Source organism: Musca domestica, unplaced genomic scaffold (assembly GCF_030504385.1).
Source record: "Musca domestica strain aabys unplaced genomic scaffold, Musca_domestica.polishedcontigs.V.1.1 13, whole genome shotgun sequence".
NCBI lineage: Eukaryota > Metazoa > Arthropoda > Insecta > Diptera > Muscidae > Musca > Musca domestica.
In genome coordinates, this window is record NW_026712172.1 from 13,829,722 (window position 1) to 13,848,821 (window position 19,100).

The 19,100-nt window shown below is 35.5% G+C and overlaps 1 protein-coding gene across 1 annotated transcript; it reads right to left on the reverse strand.

Annotated features, from left to right (window-relative positions):
- Positions 1-16,890: 16,890 nt before the first annotated feature.
- LOC101889859 (uncharacterized) lies at positions 16,891-18,626 on the reverse strand. The gene is made up of 4 exons (XM_059118739.1): positions 18,486-18,626; positions 18,249-18,386; positions 17,983-18,173; positions 16,891-16,914 (listed from the first exon to the last, which is right to left on the reverse strand). Exons 1-4 carry the CDS (start codon positions 18,586-18,588, stop codon positions 16,891-16,893), a joined length of 456 nt encoding a protein of 151 aa, XP_058974722.1. The 5' UTR covers positions 18,589-18,626.
- Between the last annotated feature and the right edge of the window lie 474 nt (positions 18,627-19,100).

The following is a 19,100-nucleotide window of genomic DNA, read 5'->3' on the forward strand; positions in this document are numbered from 1 at the left end:
GAAAACACCTGTAAAAATGGTTCGAAAAGTAAAAAAGCGACTTGATCGAAACCTGCGTTGCAGTGGGCAAAAAATGGCTCGTGAGCTGAACATATCGCAATATTCCATTCGGCAAATATTGAAAAATGAGCTCGGGGCAAAGTCATTGACATTCCAACAAGTGCAAGAACTTACACCGCAATTGAAAGAAAATAGACTCAAAAGAGCTAAAAACTTGCTTCGCTTGGCCGAAAGTGATGAACTGCCGAATTTGGTTTTCTTCGATGAGAAAACATTCGTTGTCCAGCAGTTTGTAAACAAACCAATATGATCGTGTTTACTTGCTAAAGAGGTCAGCTGAAAATGTGCACCTTTGGTTGGCCACCAGAGCTCAAGCGCCGGCCACGGTGATGGTGTGGGCCGCCATAACAGCCGATGGTCGCTCTCCGCTCGTATTAATCGACCGTGGCATCAGAATAAATGCCGAATACTACGGCGAAAATATTCTGGAGCGTGTATTAAAGCCTTGGGCAGGCAAACATTTTGGCCTCAGACCTTGGACATTCCAACAGGACTCAGCACCATCAGTTTGAAGGCAATAATTCGTGCCAAAGGTGACCAATTTCAACAAATCTAAACTTATTCTAAAATTTGATGCTATTTCCGACATTTTTTACTTCCATTCAATAAAATTTAAAAAAAAAATGTAAAAATTATGGCGTTTGACTTTGTTGCAGTTTTTATATGTTTTTGTTTTGAAAATTGCCGAGTTCGAATGGAACCTGATGCTTTTTTCGCGTTTTACGATCTTCATGGATCTTTAAAATTTGGACCCGTTGTAGGGAAGGCACCAGAAGTAGCGTTTCGTTCTCCATGTTGGTATAAATATTGAGATATAAGAAATTTAAAAATATTCGAACTCTTACTCACATTTTATAAGATTTATAATTGTTCAAAATTTTGACACCTTTGTGTGGGAGGTACCAGAAGAAGTGATCCGACATTTTCCGTCTTCACGCCAGACCTTGGGTTAATAAAAATATTGTGATGTATGTAATTTGGAGACAATCGGACTCTCACATCACATTTTATAACAGTAAAAATTATTCAAAATGTTGACACTTTGTGGGGGAGCTACTTGATGGAGTAGACCGATATTGTCCACTTTCACACCTAGCCTAGCACTGATACGAAGTTGGAGAAAAATCTGATTACCCCTTCTCTTTCTGTGCAGTAAAATATTATTTTTTTTCCACACAGTATATATATTCTTGATCAGCATAAAATTTAGCGATGTTCGTCCTTCTATCCGTCCATCCGTCTGTGGAAATCACTCTAGCTTCCGAACGAAATGAAAAAGGTTGATAAAAATTTACTCAAATGTATATAATGACTGCAGGACTGTTGGTATTGAAAATGGGTCATTTAGGTTCATTTTTTAGCACAGCACCTGTACAAAATACTTTGTACATACTTTTGAGTGAGATTGAGGCGCTGGGAAAATCCAACAATTAAAAATAAATATTTCCAAATTATCAGTTTCCCAGCGGTCATAAAATATCACATGTGTAGAATTAAGTGATCTTGTGCGCTGTCGCATACGATAATGTGTAAGATAATAAAGGTCATGACCCACACACACAGTATCGATGCGTACAGTGGATAGCCAAGACCACTTGAATGAAGGGACAAGCACCCATGCAATGTTTCTTTTAAATCTAATAATAGATAAGAACAATTGTGTGGCTGCGACTAGGTTAAGTTAGATTAGTTTCAGTAGTACGTAAGGAACATATTTTAAAAATAAAATTAGAATTGAACCAACAGCCTAACCCTTCGGTTGGTTTTCTTTTCTCGCCTTTTTACATATGGTCAATCGGGCCTTCACTTTTTTATAAAGTGGAAATAACTAGCGGCCGTAAAAAATTGTAGGAGTTTTCCCCCACCAGTGGTAAGAGACTCACTACAAGCAGAAATAGATATTCTCCAGAAATAGAGGAGAATTTCTACACAAAACAAAGTCCGTTAAGGCATTTTAAATATAAGACCATAGGGGCATTTTGAAATAGCCGAAGGGACTAATTTGAATAAAAAAGCCATAGGGGCAAAATAAAAAAAAAAAAAAAGCCATAGGGGCAAAATAAAAAAAGCCATAGGGGCAAAATAAAAAAAGCCATAGGGGCAAAAACAAAAAAAAAAGCCATAGGGGCAAAAATAAAAATAAAACGAAAAGAGGACAACAGAAGTCCCAAATAAAAAAAAAAATATATATACATAGTTTTGAAAAGAGGACAAAGAGTCCCATCTAAAAAATTTTAAATTCATTCAAAAATGTTCAAAGACATAGAAGAAGCTGTCACCACTTTGGCAGACTATTTCGAGGTGTTAACGTCGACGTCAACCTTTGAAAAAGTGAAACACGTCGAGGCATGGAAAGTACTGGTAGAAAATACATATTACCAGTTACGACGGTACTTGAGGATATACCAAAAATATCTTCCAAGCCATATGAATGCATTACCATGTGAGGTGGATATGTGTTTACTGTCGGCAATGAAACTTCTAACAACTCGGAGTCGGAAATCCACAGATATGTACATCGATGATGAAATCGAAGAGTCGATGAAACCTCCATTAGGATGGATGCTCTCCGTAAAATGTGACTATTCAACTTGGGAAGAACAATTGGAAGAAAGCAGACAATTAAACTACGTAGAAAAAAAGGAAGATTACGACAGAGAATTGGAAGATGGTTTGCACGGACAAATGCGAGCCTATGAACACAATTTACAATCTCTGCAGGGGCAAGTAATCAAACTGCGTTCTCAAATAAAAATCGAAGTTGAAAAAAGTGAACGGATATTGAGAAATGCGAAGGCCCACGAAAAATATCTGCTCGCCCAACATGAAGAAAACATGCGGGCCAAGGATGAAGAATTGGAAGAGAAATATCGTGTTCATAAAGGTCAAGTGCGACATCTGGAAACCAAGTTAGAAAATATGAATGAAAAATTAGCTAGTTTGGAAGGAGCGCGGCAAGTCGTCGAAGCTGAGAGAGATGACCTGCCCAAACAACTGACAAATTTAAGAGAGGGACTTAATGCTGATAATCTAAAACAGATTCGCTGCTTAGAAGGTAATATTGTGAAGTTTTTCCCGCCGGCAAGTCCTCAATTTGAGGAACAAGATGATGGAGGAAATTCAGAGGTCGAATCCGCCCCCACCAATGAAGCACTCGGTGAAGAACGAATGGATTTTTACGATGACAACGAAAAGATTGATAATGGGGACTACCTAAATATACATTTGGTAAGAGAAGAAATAAATAATCTTGTTGCAGAAGAGACAAAAGAAGGAAAGCCGTTATGCACAAAAGGCCCCAACATTTACGGCGAATATAATTATTACGACAACGATTCTAACGGAAAAGAACGCATCGAAGAAGTGGGAAAAGCCGAACAAATTTCTCTGGCTCCGGTTCCGAAAGAAATCGATAGCAAACCGTCAATGGCCATTAAAACAGAAGACGACAAACCGAAACTTACCATAAAACCATTGCCAATACTTTTCTACAGTGATGATGACAGTCTGCAACGATGGACTATCAAATCGGCAGCATGGACAATGAAGCCGGCAGATAAAGGTGGCGGTATCGACAAGAGAGACTGGGCAAAGAAATGGAGTCGTTTCCTGAAAGCGGTTACTTAACGAGACATTCATATTATTTTACATAGTATATACATGTTTATATATAGATTATATTTCATATTGTTATATTTGAATATTTCGTGCCAATCATTTTATAAAAAAAAAAATATACAGTCCACTATAAAAATATACACATTTAAGCCGCCCGGGAGAATGTACAAAATACTTTGTACATACTTTTGAGTGAGATTGAGGCGCTGGGAAAATCCAACAATTAAAAATAAATATTTCCAAATTATCAGTTTCCCAGCGGTCATAAAATATCACATGTGTAGAATTAAGTGATCTTGTGCGCTGTCGCATACGATAATGTGTAAGATAATAAAGGTCATGACCCACACACACAGTATCGATGCGTACAGTGGATAGCCAAGACCACTTGAATGAAGGGACAAGCACCCATGCAATGTTTCTTTTAAATCTAATAATAGATAAGAACAATTGTGTGGCTGCGACTAGGTTAAGTTAGATTAGTTTCAGTAGTACGTAAGGAACATATTTTAAAAATAAAATTAGAATTGAACCAACAGCCAAACGATACGGTTGTGTTTTTCTCTTCTCCCGCTTACAGCACCCATATAACGGAACCTCCCGATATTCGGTATTTTGATCATTTTACCGAAATAATTCACCGGAATTGTTAAAATTTGGTATTTGAAGTTCGTAATGGATACTACAGCCTATGACAGAAAATTGCCTATGCAGGTCCACGTCGTCATATACATATGGCTACATTCGGAATTTTTAAGATTTGATCGGAGTTTTAAACTGATTTTATTTATTTTTTTTTTTAATTGCCAAATCCGTTCGGTATTCAACTTACGGCCCGGCCGAATTTACATCCCTTTTACTTTTTATACCCTACACCACATAGTGGTAAGGGTATTATGTCTTTGTGAATTTTTTTGTAACATGGAGAAGGAAGCGAGATAGACCCAAAGTTACTTTTGAGGATCTCCATTGAATCACTTCTGTCCATGTGTTCACAAGAATACATGAAATGCAGGTCTCATTTATTATCCTATTAAGATGAAATTTTCCAAACAACATTTGTTTGGCCCAAGGTCGAACCCTATTGAAATTGGAGATAATCGGTCAAAATTTAGATATAGCTCCCATATATATCTTCCTCCGATTTGCCTTTTATTGTGCACTAAACATGTAATATCAGCCCTAATAGTATAGCATTTTGCACATACAAATAAGTATGCCAAAATAAGCACTCTGATAAAACAATATTTGGAGAAATGCATCAAATACAGCACATAAATATCTTTGCCAAATTTTATCGAGATCGGTTCCGATTTGGATATATATCTTTATCCGATTTCAAATTAATTGTGCATCAAATGGGCAATACAAGTCCGAATTTTAAATATACAAATGCTTCGGCATATTTAGTCCTTTGAACTTTAAATTATAATTATAATCACAGCGTGTATGATTGAATTCTCCCATAAAAAAATTTAATTGTTATGCGGAGCTCTACTAAATTAACAAAGTGGTGTAGGGTATCATAAAGTCGGCCCCGCCCAACTTAAAGATTTTCTTTACTGATTTTTTTTTTTTTTTTTTTTTTTTTTTTTGAAAATTTCTAACTTTTGTGGGGGAGGTACCAAATAGGTGGACCGCTTTTCGATCGATCTAAGTTTTATAATAATATTAGTTTGGACCAAATCGGACGTTCGGAAGCTAGAGTGATTTCCACAGGCGGACAGACGATGGACGGACATCGCTAAATCTACATAGAATTTTATGCTGATCAACAATATCTATACTTTGTGGGGTCTAAAATGTATATTTCGAGGTGTTACAAACGGAATGGCAGACTTAATATACCCTTCATACTATGGTGGAGGGTATAATAAAATAAAACCACCAAATCTCAGGTACAAAATTTCGGACCCGCAAAACTTAACATTGAGTCAATTTTTGTCCTTTACAATTACTGCCATTTTTGCCGAGTGACATCTGTATTTCATTTCTTACTCAGAGACTGCGTCAGTTTTTTTATTTTCTTTTCTTTGGTACTTGCAACTTTTACAACAATTTCATGTTATTGTTGATGTGAAGTGTTGCAAGGAAAAATATTGTTGTTGCCAAGAATTTTTCAAGTTTTCTTTTTTGTTATTGTTGTTGAAAACTCATCTAAATCTGCATAGCAAGTAGAGTGGCGAACAATTTACAATTCTACCACCACCACCAGCACGAAGATGAGAAAAAAGGATTTGTGCTTGGTTCACACGCACATATGCCGGTCGCTGCTAGACCTCAGCCAGTGTTAATTGATTAAAATATACAAAATGTTCTGTTGTTTTCTTTTCAAATTGTTAATTCAAAATTTATAGAAATGTTAATAATGCGATGAATAAATAGAAGTGAATTTTTTATTTGTAAGTATTTGATGTAATTCGACAGGATAAACTGAGAGTCTTTCATAGTTGAAAATTACAAATATTCGAAAAATTCTCCCCTAACGTCAAAAAAACCAGTAAAGAAAGTCTTAAAGTCGGGTAAGGCCAACTTTATGATACCCTACACCACTTTACATATTTAGTAGAGCTTCACATAACAAATAAAAGTTTCAATGGGAAATTTGTGAGAATTAAATCATACCAACTATGATTATAGTTGTAATTTAAAGTACGATGAAACTAATATATGAGAGCAATATCCCCCTTTTGAATCGATTTCTACTAAATTTGTCGAGGCATTTGCGTCTTTTCAATTCGGGCTTGTATTACCCATTTGGTGCACAATTAACTTGTAATCGGATAGATATATATGGGAGCTATATTCAAATCTGGACCGATCTCGATAAAATTTGGCCAAGGTATTTCTGAGCTGTATTTAATATATTTCCTCGAATATCGTTACTACGGAGTCAATATTACGGCTATGCGGGGCAAATTCAACAGCTATATCTGAACCGATCTCCACTAAATTTTACATACTGGTTTCTAGACTCAATTTGGTCGTAAGTACCAAATTCTATTCCATTTGGGCTAATATTACACGTTTGGTACACAAAAAAAGGCAAATCGGACGAAGATGTATATGGGAGCTATATCCAAACCTTAACCGATCTCGAATTTAGCAAGGGTATTTCTGAGTTGCATTTGTTATATTTCCCCAAATATCGTTGTTACAGAATGCATATTACGGCTGCGGAGGACCAAAATAACAGATCTAAATTTTTGAACGATTATCTGCAATTTCAATAGGGCTCGTCCTTGGGTCAAACAAATTATTTGTGCAAAATTTCATCTGAATCTGGCAATAAATGCGACCTGTACATTGTTTACAAAAATACATGGACAGACGGACGGACGGACATGCATAAAACGACTCAGAATGTGGTTCAATGCAGATCATCAAAAGGAACTATGAGTCTATCTCGTTTCCTTTTGTCTGTTACAAACAAATTCACAAAGACATAATACCCTGACCACCTTGTGGCATAGGGTATATAAAGAGATGGAATTTACTTAAAATGCACCAGAAAGAAACTGGCGAAACATAGGCTATAGTACCCATTATGAACTTCAAATACCAAATTTGAAATAATTCCGGTAAATAATGCCGCTAAAATGATCATAATACCGAATATCGGGAGGTTCCGCCATAGGGGGGCTCTATGAAGACGAGGGCCTGCATACAAAAATTGTTGTCATAGGTTGTAGCAACCATTATGAACTTCAAATACGAAATTTAAAATAATTCCGGTAAATAATGTCCCTAAAATCATCAAAATTCCGAATATCGGAAGTTCCGTTATATATAGGCTATACGAAGACGTGGACCCGCACAGACAATTTTCTGTCATAGACTGTAGTATCCATTTCGAACTTCAAATACCAAATTTGAACCAATTTCGGTGAATAATGTCGATAAAATCATCGAAATACGGATATCGGGAGGTACGGTTATATGGGGGTTATACGAAGACGTGGACCTGCAAAGATAATTTTCTGTCTTAGGCTTTACTATATATTACGAATTTCAAATACCAAATTTGAAAGATTTCCGACGAATAATGTCGCTAAAATCACCAAAATTCCGAATATCGGGAGGTACTTTTATATGGGGCTATGCCAAAACGTGGACCCACATGACCCATTTTCAGTACCAAAAGTTCTGCATATATAATATACATTTGAGTAAAATTTTATCAACCTACTTCATTTCGTTCGGAAGATAGAGTGATTTCCACAGACTGGCGGACATCGCTAAATCGATATAGAATTTTATGCTGATCAAGCATATTCATAGTTTGCTGGGTCTAAAATGTATTTTTCGAGGTGTTACAAACGGAATGACAAATTAAATATACCCTTAATACTATGGTGCAGGATATAAAAATCCATGATTACAATTTAAAATACTACTCGATTTTTAAATATTCCATTAAAAATTCCACCCCATTTTAAATGTCCTCTTCGTTTGTGCGTTTAGTTTAAACTATTTTCTATTCCATTATTTATGGGCTTTAAAATGTTCCCACCTTCAGTGTCCCACTGCTCTGTTAATTCATTCAGTTATTGAATTCATTCATCGTTCCGCCATACAAATTTAATTGCCGATGAAATGAAATCTCCAAGGAAATAATGGAGAAAGTTTTCCATTGTTATTTACCCTCAGCTCTGCCAGCAAATAATGGCAAACCATAAGAATTGAAAAGATATTTCTAAGGATATGTGAATGTATCAAATGATGATGCCAACATCAACTACATACGGTGTCTGAGTGTGTGTGTGTATGTCTTATACTTTTGATAGATTTGTTGTTGCCATAGCGAATTGTAGTTACTCCAAGATTCTTTGGGAACTGTAGAAGTTTGTTCTTGGTGTGGGATATTCATTTACCGAAATGAAACTATTGAATATAATGATCTGTGTTGTAGGAGTACATAAATGAGAATGTGGCACATCGTAATGGTAATGGGAAGGATTTAGATGTTGTAAGTCATGTAGAAGTACATACATGGGAATCGAAAGAGGTTAGGGAAGGATTGAATTTACAGGGTGAGATAAAAAAAAACGCCATAATTTTTACATTTTTTTTTAAACTTTATTGAATGAAAGCAAAAAATGTCGGAAATAGCTTCAAGTTTTAGAATATGTTTAGATTTGTTCGAATTGGTCACCCTTGGTACGAATTATGGCCTTCAAACGGCCAATGAAACCGTCACACGCTGCCCGAACGTTGCTCTGCGGTATTTTGGCCCATTCCCAGCGAAGCGCTTGCTTGAGGTGATCGACACTTTGGTATTTTTTAGTGCCAACCTTGCTTTCCAAAATACTCCAGACACAATAGTCCAATGGATTGGTATCCAGATATTTTGGTGCCTATTGTGCGCTGGAAATGAAGCGAGGAACCTAATTTTGTAATAATTCTTGGCTAGGGTGCGGTGGTTCCGAGTCCTGTTGGAATGGCCAAGGTCTGCGGCCAAAATGTTTAGCGTGCCCAAGACTTTAATACACCCTCCAGGATATTTTCGCTATAATATTCGGTATTTATTCTGATGCCACGGTCGATTAATACGAGCGGAGAGCGGCCATTGGCTGTTATGGCGGCGCACACCATCACCAGGGCCGGCGCTTGAGTTCTGGTGGCCAACCGAAGGCGCACACTTTCAGCTGACCTCTTTGGCAAGTAAACACGATCATTTTGTTTGTTTACAAATTGCTGGACAACAAATGTTTTCTCATCGGAGAAAACCAAATTCGGCAGTTTACCACTTTCGGCCAAGCGAAACAACTCTTTAGCTCTTTTGAGTCTATTTTCTTTCTGTTGCGGTGTGAGTTCTTGCACTTTTTGGACTTTCAATGCCTTTACCCCGAGCTCATTTTTCAATATCTGTCGAATGGAATATTGCAATATGTTCAGCTCACGAACCATTTTTCGGTTACTGCGACGGGGGTTTCGAACAAGTCGCTTCTTTATTTTTCAAACCATTTCTGCTGAGGCTGCTCTTTTCTTCCGTCCACTTCCTGGACGGGCTACGCTAACAGTATCACGGTAACGAGCGATGGTACGAGACACAAAAGATTTATTCTCATTTAAGTGCTGGAGTGCCCTAACGATAACCACTTGTGGTTTTCCAGCAAAGTATAAGGAAATCGCTCTACCACGCTTGAATTCTATCACGAAAAACTTTTTTTCTGGAAAAATCTCTCCAAAATGCTTTTGTACGCTTGTTAACAATATAATGAGCTGTCACTGGAATAATTTTAATAGCTGTCGGACGAGTGGTTTAGAAATGACAGCAGTCTGAAGTTGGTTGCAGTTTTTTCATCTCACCTTGTAAATACCAATTTTTAAACAAACCCGTGAAAAAATGTGGCAAAAATCATCTAAATACTGCATATCCGGATGTACCATTATCTGGGAGCGAAAACGTTGACCAATACTATGTTCCGCCATCGAAGCTACAACCCATTATGAACTTAAAACACCAATTTTTGGACAAGTCCGTGGAAAAATGTGGCAAAAAACATTAAAACACCGAATATGGAGTGGTTCCGTTACACAGGGGCTATACCAAAATGTTCCGCCCCGGGAGCTAGAACCCATTATTATGTACAAATACCAATTTTTAGACAAATCCTTAGGAAAAAACATCATAAAAATATCGAATATCGGGAGGTACGTTTTATGGGAGCTTACGAAGCCTAGACATATACATACAATGTTTCGTCACCGAAACTAGAACCCATTTTGACCCAAAAATTTAAGTTCTTAGACATATCTGTGGAAAAATGTGGCAAAAAACATCAAAATACAGAATATCGGGAGGTAACGTTATATGAGGGCTATACCAAATCATGGACCATACATGCAATGTTTCGCCACCGGAGCTGCAACCCATTATGACCAACAAATACCAATTTTTAGACAAATCCGTGAAAAAATGTGGCAAAAAAATTAAAATACCGAATATCGGGAGGTAACGTTATATGAGGGCTATACCAAATCATGGACCCATACATGCAATGTTTCGCCACTGAAACTAGAACACATTTTGACCCAAAAATATCAATTTTTAGACATATCCATGAAAAAAAGTGGCAAAAATCATCAAAATACCAAAGATTGGGAGGTGCCGTTATATGACGATATATCTAATTTTCAATATCAACCTTAGACTCTATCATGATATGTTTTTATACTCTCCACCTTGAAAAGGAGGGTATATAATCGTTGTCATTCCTCGTAATATCCCGTCCGTCGTAGACTCCACAAGCATAAAATCCTATGTCGATTTAACGATGATCGTCCGTCTGTGGAAATCACTCTAGCTTGCGAACGAAATAAAGTAGGTTGAAATAATTTTGCTCAAATGCATATTATGTCTGCAGAACTTTTGGTATTGAAAATGGGTCATGTAGGTCCACGTTTTGGTATAGGCCCCATATGATTGTACCTCCCTATATTCGGTATTTTGATGATTTTAGCGATATTATTCACCAGAATTGTTTCAAATTTGGTATTTGAAGTTCCTAATGGATACTACAGCCTAAGACAGAAAATTGTCTGTACAGGTCCACGTCTTCGTATATCCTCCATATAACGGTACCTCCCGATATTCGCTATTTTCATGATTTTAGCGACATTATTTTCCGGAAATATTTCAATTTATAGCCTATGACAGAAAATTTTCTGGGCAGGTCCACGTCTTCGTATAGCCCCCATATAACGGTACCTCCCGATATTCGATATTTTGATATTTTCGTTTCAAATTTCGTATTGGAAGATCATAATGCGTACTACAGTCTGTGACAGAAATTTGCCTATGCAGGTGCTGGTCTTCGTATAGCCCCCATATAACGGCACCACACGATATTCGGTATTTTGATGATTTTAGCAAAAACATTCACCGTAATAGTTTCAAATTTGCTATTTGAAGTTCGTAATGGATACTACAGGCTAAGACAGAAAATTGTCTGTGCAGGTCCACGTCTTCGTATAGCCCCCATATAACGATACCTCCCGATATTCGGTATGTTGATGATTTTAGCGACATTATTCACCGGAATTTTTAAAAATTTTGTATTTGAAGTTCGTAATGGATTGTACAGCTTATAACAGAAAATTGTCTGTGCAGGTCTATGTCATCTCATAGGCCGCCCCCTCCCCATAATGGTACCTCCTTCTGTTCGGTATTTTGAAGATTTTGGCGACATTATTCACCAGAATTGTTTCAAATTTGGTATTTGAAGTTCATAATGGATATTACAGCCTAAGACTGAAAATCGCCTGTTCAGGTCCACGTCTTCGTATTGCCCCCATATAATGGTACCTCCTGATATTCGTTATATTGATGATTTTACCGACTTTATTCACCGGAATTGTTTCAAATTTGGTATTTGAAATTCGTAATGAATACTGCAGCCTATGAAAAATTGTCTGTGCAGGTCCAAGTCATCTTGTAGACCCTGATATAGCGCTACATTGGTATTTTTAAGATTTTAACAGAATTTTTAACTGATTTTATTGTTTTTGAAAATTGCCAAATTCGCTCCAAATGGTGGAGGTATTCAAATTTCGGCCCGGTCGAACTTACAGCTTTTTTACTTGTTTACATTTTTTACTTATTTCCAAAATCCATACAGCTATCACAGGCTAAAACCATCTGATTCTTTTTTACTTGTTATCTCTTAAATATTTTTGAATAACAAGTAAAAAGCAGTCAGTTCGGCCGGGCCGAACTTTGAATACGCTACACCATTTGGAATAAATCCGGTGAATAATGTAGTTAAAATCATAGAAATACCGAATATAGGGAGGTAACGTCATATCGAGGATATACGAAGACCTGGACCTGCTTAGGTAATTTCCTCTCACAGACTGTAGTATCTATTAGGAACTTTAAGTACGAAGTTTTCTGTCACAGGCTGTAGTACCTATTAGGTACTTTAAATACGAAATTTTAAACAATTTCGGTAAATGTTGTACTTAAAATTGTCAAAATACGGAATATAAGGAAGGTATCGTTATATAAGGCTTATACGAATACATGGACCTGCATAGACAGTTTTCTGTCATAGACTGTAGTTCCTATTACGAACTCTAAATACGAAATTTGAAACAACTCCAGTGAATAATGTGCGTAAAATCATTAAAATACCGAATATTTGGAGGTACAGTTATATGGAGGCTATACGAAGGCGTGGGCCTATGTCGACAGTTTTCTTCCAGAGGTAAATTGCCTAGTAGAAAATTCTAGTATGGAATTTTATAAAATTCTATTGAAAAATGTAGTTATCAAAAAAAATCATCAAAATACTGAATATCGGGAGGTACCTTTATATGGGGGATATATGGTATCGTGGACTCACATAGACTCTTCCAGGGGGACAATTACTCAATTAATGTACTCCTTTTGTGGATTTCCAGACAATTTCTTTGAAAAATTTGGCTACTATCATCAAAATACAGAATATCGGGGGTACCGTTATATGGTGGCCATACGATATCGGGGACCGATATAGCCCATCTTCGAATTGCCTGCAGACAAAAGAGTGATCTGTGCAAAATTGTAGCTTCCTATGTTTATTCGTTTTGACTCTGGCGTGATTACAATAGACTGACCGACAGACAGAGGGACAAATCGTCTTAGAATTTTACGCTGATCAAGCATAGGTATATGCTTTGTTATGTCTAAAATTTTTATTTCGATGAGTTACAAATGGCATGACGAGCTTAATATACCCTCCATACTATGTATGGTGAAGGGTATAAAAATAAATCTCCATTTTGTGCGGTATTTGTGTTGCTCTTAGCTATCCAATGGAAAGTTTTACCAATCATTTCTCTTTGATCCAAAGGACACTTAAACACCCACACACACGCACACACGCACATTATCATAAAACAACACCCTTTCAATTCCATCAATCATCAACAAAGAGTTATGTGATCTATATTCAACTTCTAATTTGATTTCCCAGGAAAAATTTTCAATTTGTCTGTCTGTCTAAGTGGGTGAGCCTTTTTTGCCATGTTTCCCAAAAACGAAAAAGAAAATCCTATGCTTTTAAATGGTTTTCACATTTCAAATGAAAACACCACGAGCAACCGCCAGTGTAAGTGTTTGTAAAGAAAGCATTCTGCTCCTGCTCCTTTTTCATATTTTATCAAGGATATATTTTTCTGTTGTTTTTAGCCTTTCTTGAGAAAAACGCAACCCAAAAAGAAATGCAGTCCAAAAGCATTCAGAACAATTCTAGAATAAACAATGGAATCGTTCAGCAGAAGCAGTGGCAATTAAAAGAGAGAGAGAACACATTTTCTGGACCTTTAGAATCCCAGCAATGTGGCACGTTCTTTGCACATTTCTAAGTTGCAAACAAACAATCAACAATTAAGGAGCAAATACAATAGCATCCTGTGGCAGCATCTGAATTTTCTAAGCAATTAACATTTTATTTGAGGTATGGTATGATGTTTATGAGCTTCCTTTTTCATATTTCTTTGGAAAAAGAAATATTTCTTTGGCAATTACAAATTAATAACAAATGGAATTTATTATTTTAAGAAATGTTCTAGAGTTTTTAATTAAATGCGTAAATATTTTCGGCATAACTTTCTCAGAAATTGTAATTGTTCCATGGGCCTTTGGGACGTGTGATAGATCAGGCAAAGCTTATGGAACGTTTGGAACGAATTTGCCAATTTTCTAAAAAAATTAAATCCGTATAAAATCTGTTAAAATCTTAAAAATACCGAATGTAGTCGTTACATTAGGGTCCATACGACGACGTGGACCTGAATAGATAACTTTTGTCATAAGACAATACAATATTCAAATGCGAAACTTGAAAAAAAATCTGTGAATAATGTAGCTAATATCTTCAAAATACCGAATATCGAGAGGTGCCGTTATATGGGGGCTATACGAAGGCGTGGACCTGCACAGACAATTTTCATTCATAGGATATAGTATCCATTACGAATTTCATATGCTTAATTTGAAAAAATTCCGGTGAATAATGTCGCTAAAATCATCAAAATGCCGAATATCGGGAGGTAACGTTATTAGGGGGCTATACGAGGACGTGGACCTGCACAGAGAATTTTCGCCATAGACTGTAATATCCAATATGAACTTGAAATACCAAATTTGAAACAATTCCGAATATCGGGAGGTAACGTTATAAGGGGGCTATACGTGGACGTGGACCTGCACGGACAATTTTCTGTCATAGGATATGGCATCCATTACAAACCTCAAATACCAAATTTGAAATAATTCCGGTGAATAACGTCGCTTAAATCATCAAAATACCGAATATCGGGAGGTACGGTTATATGGGGGCTATACGAAGAGGTGAACCTGCACAGACAATTTTCTGTCACAGACTGTAGTATCCATTACGAATTTCAAATACCAAATTTGAAACAATTCCGGTGAATAATGTCGCTAAAATCATCAAAATACCGAATATCGGGGGCTACCGTTATATGGGGGCTACACGAAGACGTGGACCTGCACAGACAATTTATTGTCTTAAGCTGTAGTATCCATTACGAACTTCAAATACCAAATTTTAAATAATTGCGGTGAATACTGTAGCTTAAGTCATCAATATCTATATGAAGATATGGACCTTCACGGACAATTTTCTGTCATAGGCTGTAGTATCCATTATGAACTTCAAATACCAAATTTGAAACAAGTCCGGTGAATAAATTCGCTAAAATCATCAAAATGCCGAATATCGGGAGGTAACGTTATATGGGGGCTATACACGTAAAACGTGGACCTACATGGCCCATTTTCAATACAAAAAGTCCTGCAGACATAATATACATTTGCGTAAAATTTTATTAATCTACTTCAATTGGTTCGGAAGCTAGAGTGATTTCCACAGACAGGCAGACGGACCGACGCACGGACATCGCTAAATCGACATTTAATTTTATGCTGATCAAAAATATATGTACTTCGTGAGGTCTAAAATGTATATTTCGAGGCGTAACAAACGGAATGACAATTTTAATATACCCTCCATACTATGGCGGAGGATATAAAAATATATATCGGAGCCGAGTTCCACCAAATGAAAACGTACGTCCGGAAATGCACTCCATTTGGACAGATATTAGCCATTATTTGCACAATAAACCTGAAATCGGATTAAGGATAAATATGGGAGCTATATCCAGATCTTAGCCGAGCTCCATAACATATCTAGTACCAAATATTATTGTTGTCGAATGCATATTACGAATGTGAGGAACTCAAACACCAAATCGGATGAAAGAAATATATGGGAGCTATAGCTATATCTGAACCGATTTTCATCAAATGTATTTCACTTACTCTTAGACTGAATTCTGTCGATTAAGCCAAAATTCAGTCAATTTGGGCTGATATTATAATAATCTAGGCGATGGTACTTCCGATAGCATTTACTATAGCAACAAGGGAATGATGATATATTTCCATGATGTTTCCTTAAATGACTTATATAGAGCTTAGCATCAGGAAACAACTCAGTGCAAACAAAGCATGTCATTCTGTCCATTATAACAAAAATAGTAGGGTTAATCGTATAAAAATGTATTAGGTTATATATAATTTTAAATTAAAAATACGATTCTATCGTAATGAACTGCATTAGCTGCAAAATATAATAAAATAATGTATATAATATATACATATAAAATACGACCTGTATGTATATAATAATTTGTTATATATAAATATGGTATTATAATTTCTTACGGCGCTGTATCCGAACGCAGGTCATTTATCAACGTACTAATTGACGGAGTAATGTTGTCCCAAGGCGTACTAACATCAAAAATAATTCTTTGAATAAATGTCCATACATGTGAGCAGTTTTCAGGGAATTTAATATTCATAGCCATGAAACAGTGGAAGCATACCTCAACAGCTTGTAGAGGATTTTGCAGTTTGGTTCTGATCCCGCAAATGTCTACATAAGCAAGCGATATAATTTTTGTGGAGTCACCGACAAAATATATTTTTGGCTGGGTTTCAGATTTTAACCTTTTTATTCGGTGTCTTGACTCATCATCTGCCTGCAGAATATTCTACAAATGAAATTTTTTATTGTTTTTTTGAAGATATTATATTATATTAATTTATTACCTCAGTATAATGAATAAAGGACTCCTGTATTTCCAACTTAGACTTCTTTCTGCTATTTGGCAAAAGATATGGTATAATCATTAAGGAAAGTGCAAGCTTTGAGTCTGTAATAGTTAAAAAGATGGTTAGTGTTATATATTATGTTAATCGGTTTATCTCTAGGTACCTTCATCGTCAGTTCCATTAATTAATGTTAATATTTTTTGAACACAGATGTCTCTTAGTTTGCTTGATTTGGCAATCAGTTTCGAATAATAGAATTTCCATTCATAAATACATTTGGCAAATGGAAACAGGATGTTGAAATCTATCTGAAACTTTAATGGAATACAAATTAATAATTAAAAACGTATGTCAACCATTATATTCATATTTAAATTTGAATGATATAAAACAAGTTCGCTTACCAACTCGAATCCTTTTTCATTGAGAAGAACTTTGTATTTGTTTATGTAGTCAATTGTTGGTACTTTACTGTTTTTGAGTACTTCCTGTCTGAGGAAATGTGATCTTTTCCAAGTTTCTACCACCTTGCTCCATTCAAAGCCGCCGGATTTTAGAGTATCTAATTCGTCGGATAATTTTTTTGAATTATTTATGGCTTTAAGGTAAAGACAACAAAAAAAAAAAAAAGTGATATCAAGACATGTAGTTATGTTATGGAAAATTGTTCATACATACCAGGCTTTAAAGGTAGGGATTTGACTTTTCGTTTCATTATTCCCAATGCACTAAGCTTACTCCTTTTATTGTTGTAAGCATCGTAAAGTTTTCCCTTCGCTAGATGTCCTTTTTGAAATGGAACATAATACGTCTCCTTAACTTCAGATTCAAAAATTTCCACAATTGAATTAGATAATTGTACAAAATCCTCTCTAAGTAGCCTAAAATAAATTACATTTTAATGAATTTGTCAAATCCTTGTATTTGTCTATACATACTGTCTGTTTGGGGTTTTATTTAGTATAAATTCAATTAAAGCCTTTGCAATTTTAATGCGGTCCTTATTTTCCAACGTTTTCACATTTAAGAATTGGTTAATATCCGGGATTGCGCAAATTTCCTAAAGAAATATATTGTTGAAATATAGAAACTCACTAGTTCTACTATATACAGTAAGAATATGTACTATAGTACTTAAAATGAAAATCATATTTAAAGAAAAGACTTACCTGCTTTGATGGAAGACTTTGCAAATTGTCCACACTGGTCAAAACAATTATGTCTTGGGAGGAATTTAAAAATGTCTCTTCTCCAATGCAGGATATTGCTTGATGAGCAGCTGCGAAATGTTCTGCTGATGGCGAATCTATAGATTCACTTTCAAATGCAGAGTCCGTATTGGATACACAAACGTCAACACCTGAGAAAATTAGAAGTAAGAAAATATAAAATTCTACAATTAAAAATAAGTTTGTTTCATTTAACTAATACTTACTTGATAGCTTAATGTCTAGAACAAAATCAGTAGATCCAATAAACTGTTTAACAAAATCCGAAAAATGGCTTGGGTTTATTTTGAAACCTTTAGAGAGTACGTCTACATTAACATCTCTTAAACTGTAGCTTTTACGAACTGCAATAAAAACAAACAAACATAATAACATAAACAAACAGACACAATCAAAATTGCTTGCACACTTCGTGTTTGTTTTATCAAATTTCTTACATTTACCTTCATCTAGGAACAATTGGTAATTGTTATCTCCGTCAAATGTAACACAAATTATTTCTTTTTTGTCACCAAAAATTGTTTTTATAAATTTTAAACCTTTCATTTTTTGATTTTGTTAAACGCACAACTTTCTCGCACAAACAGAACAGAACAACTGGCGTAAATTCTGTTCTTTTTTTGCAAGCAAAAAAGTAACGGGACTCTCATCAAGAAATGCGTATGTATGCATGTATGTTTGAAAACGCAGAATTATTTGTTGACAACAAACATAACATGGTTGCCATAAAAATATCGTTATTAATTTCAAAAATGATATTATTGCATTCCAATGCATACACAAAATATGGATGAAAATACAATAACATAGTGTATTGTAGGAAACATGCTATGATCGTATAAAAAATCTTATTGTTGTCACCGAATTACATTGTCGGGATATTTAATAGAAAATCAGACATTTTGTAAGAAATGCAAACATTTTCTGAATTTCTATAATTTAGATTTTCTTAAACTAATATATGTATATATTACATTAAAGTGTGGGATGACACATATAAAAGTTAAACTAAAAACTATGAAAAACACTTTTATTTCACAATACCCGTTTATTTATAA

Bases quoted from the DNA above. Each gene is read 5' to 3' on its own strand.
- LOC101889859 (XM_059118739.1), bottom strand. From the start codon at position 18,588: ATGAAAGGTTTAAAATTTATAAAAACAATTTTTGGTGACAAAAAAGAA. The intron at 18,174-18,248 runs GTAAGTATTAGT...TAATTTTCTCAG, and splicing joins TCTAGACATTAAGCTATCAA to GTGTTGACGTTTGTGTATCC. The intron at 16,915-17,982 runs GTAAGTCTTTTC...TAACTATTACAG, and splicing joins AAAGTCTTCCATCAAAGCAG to ACTCAAAGCTTGCACTTTCC.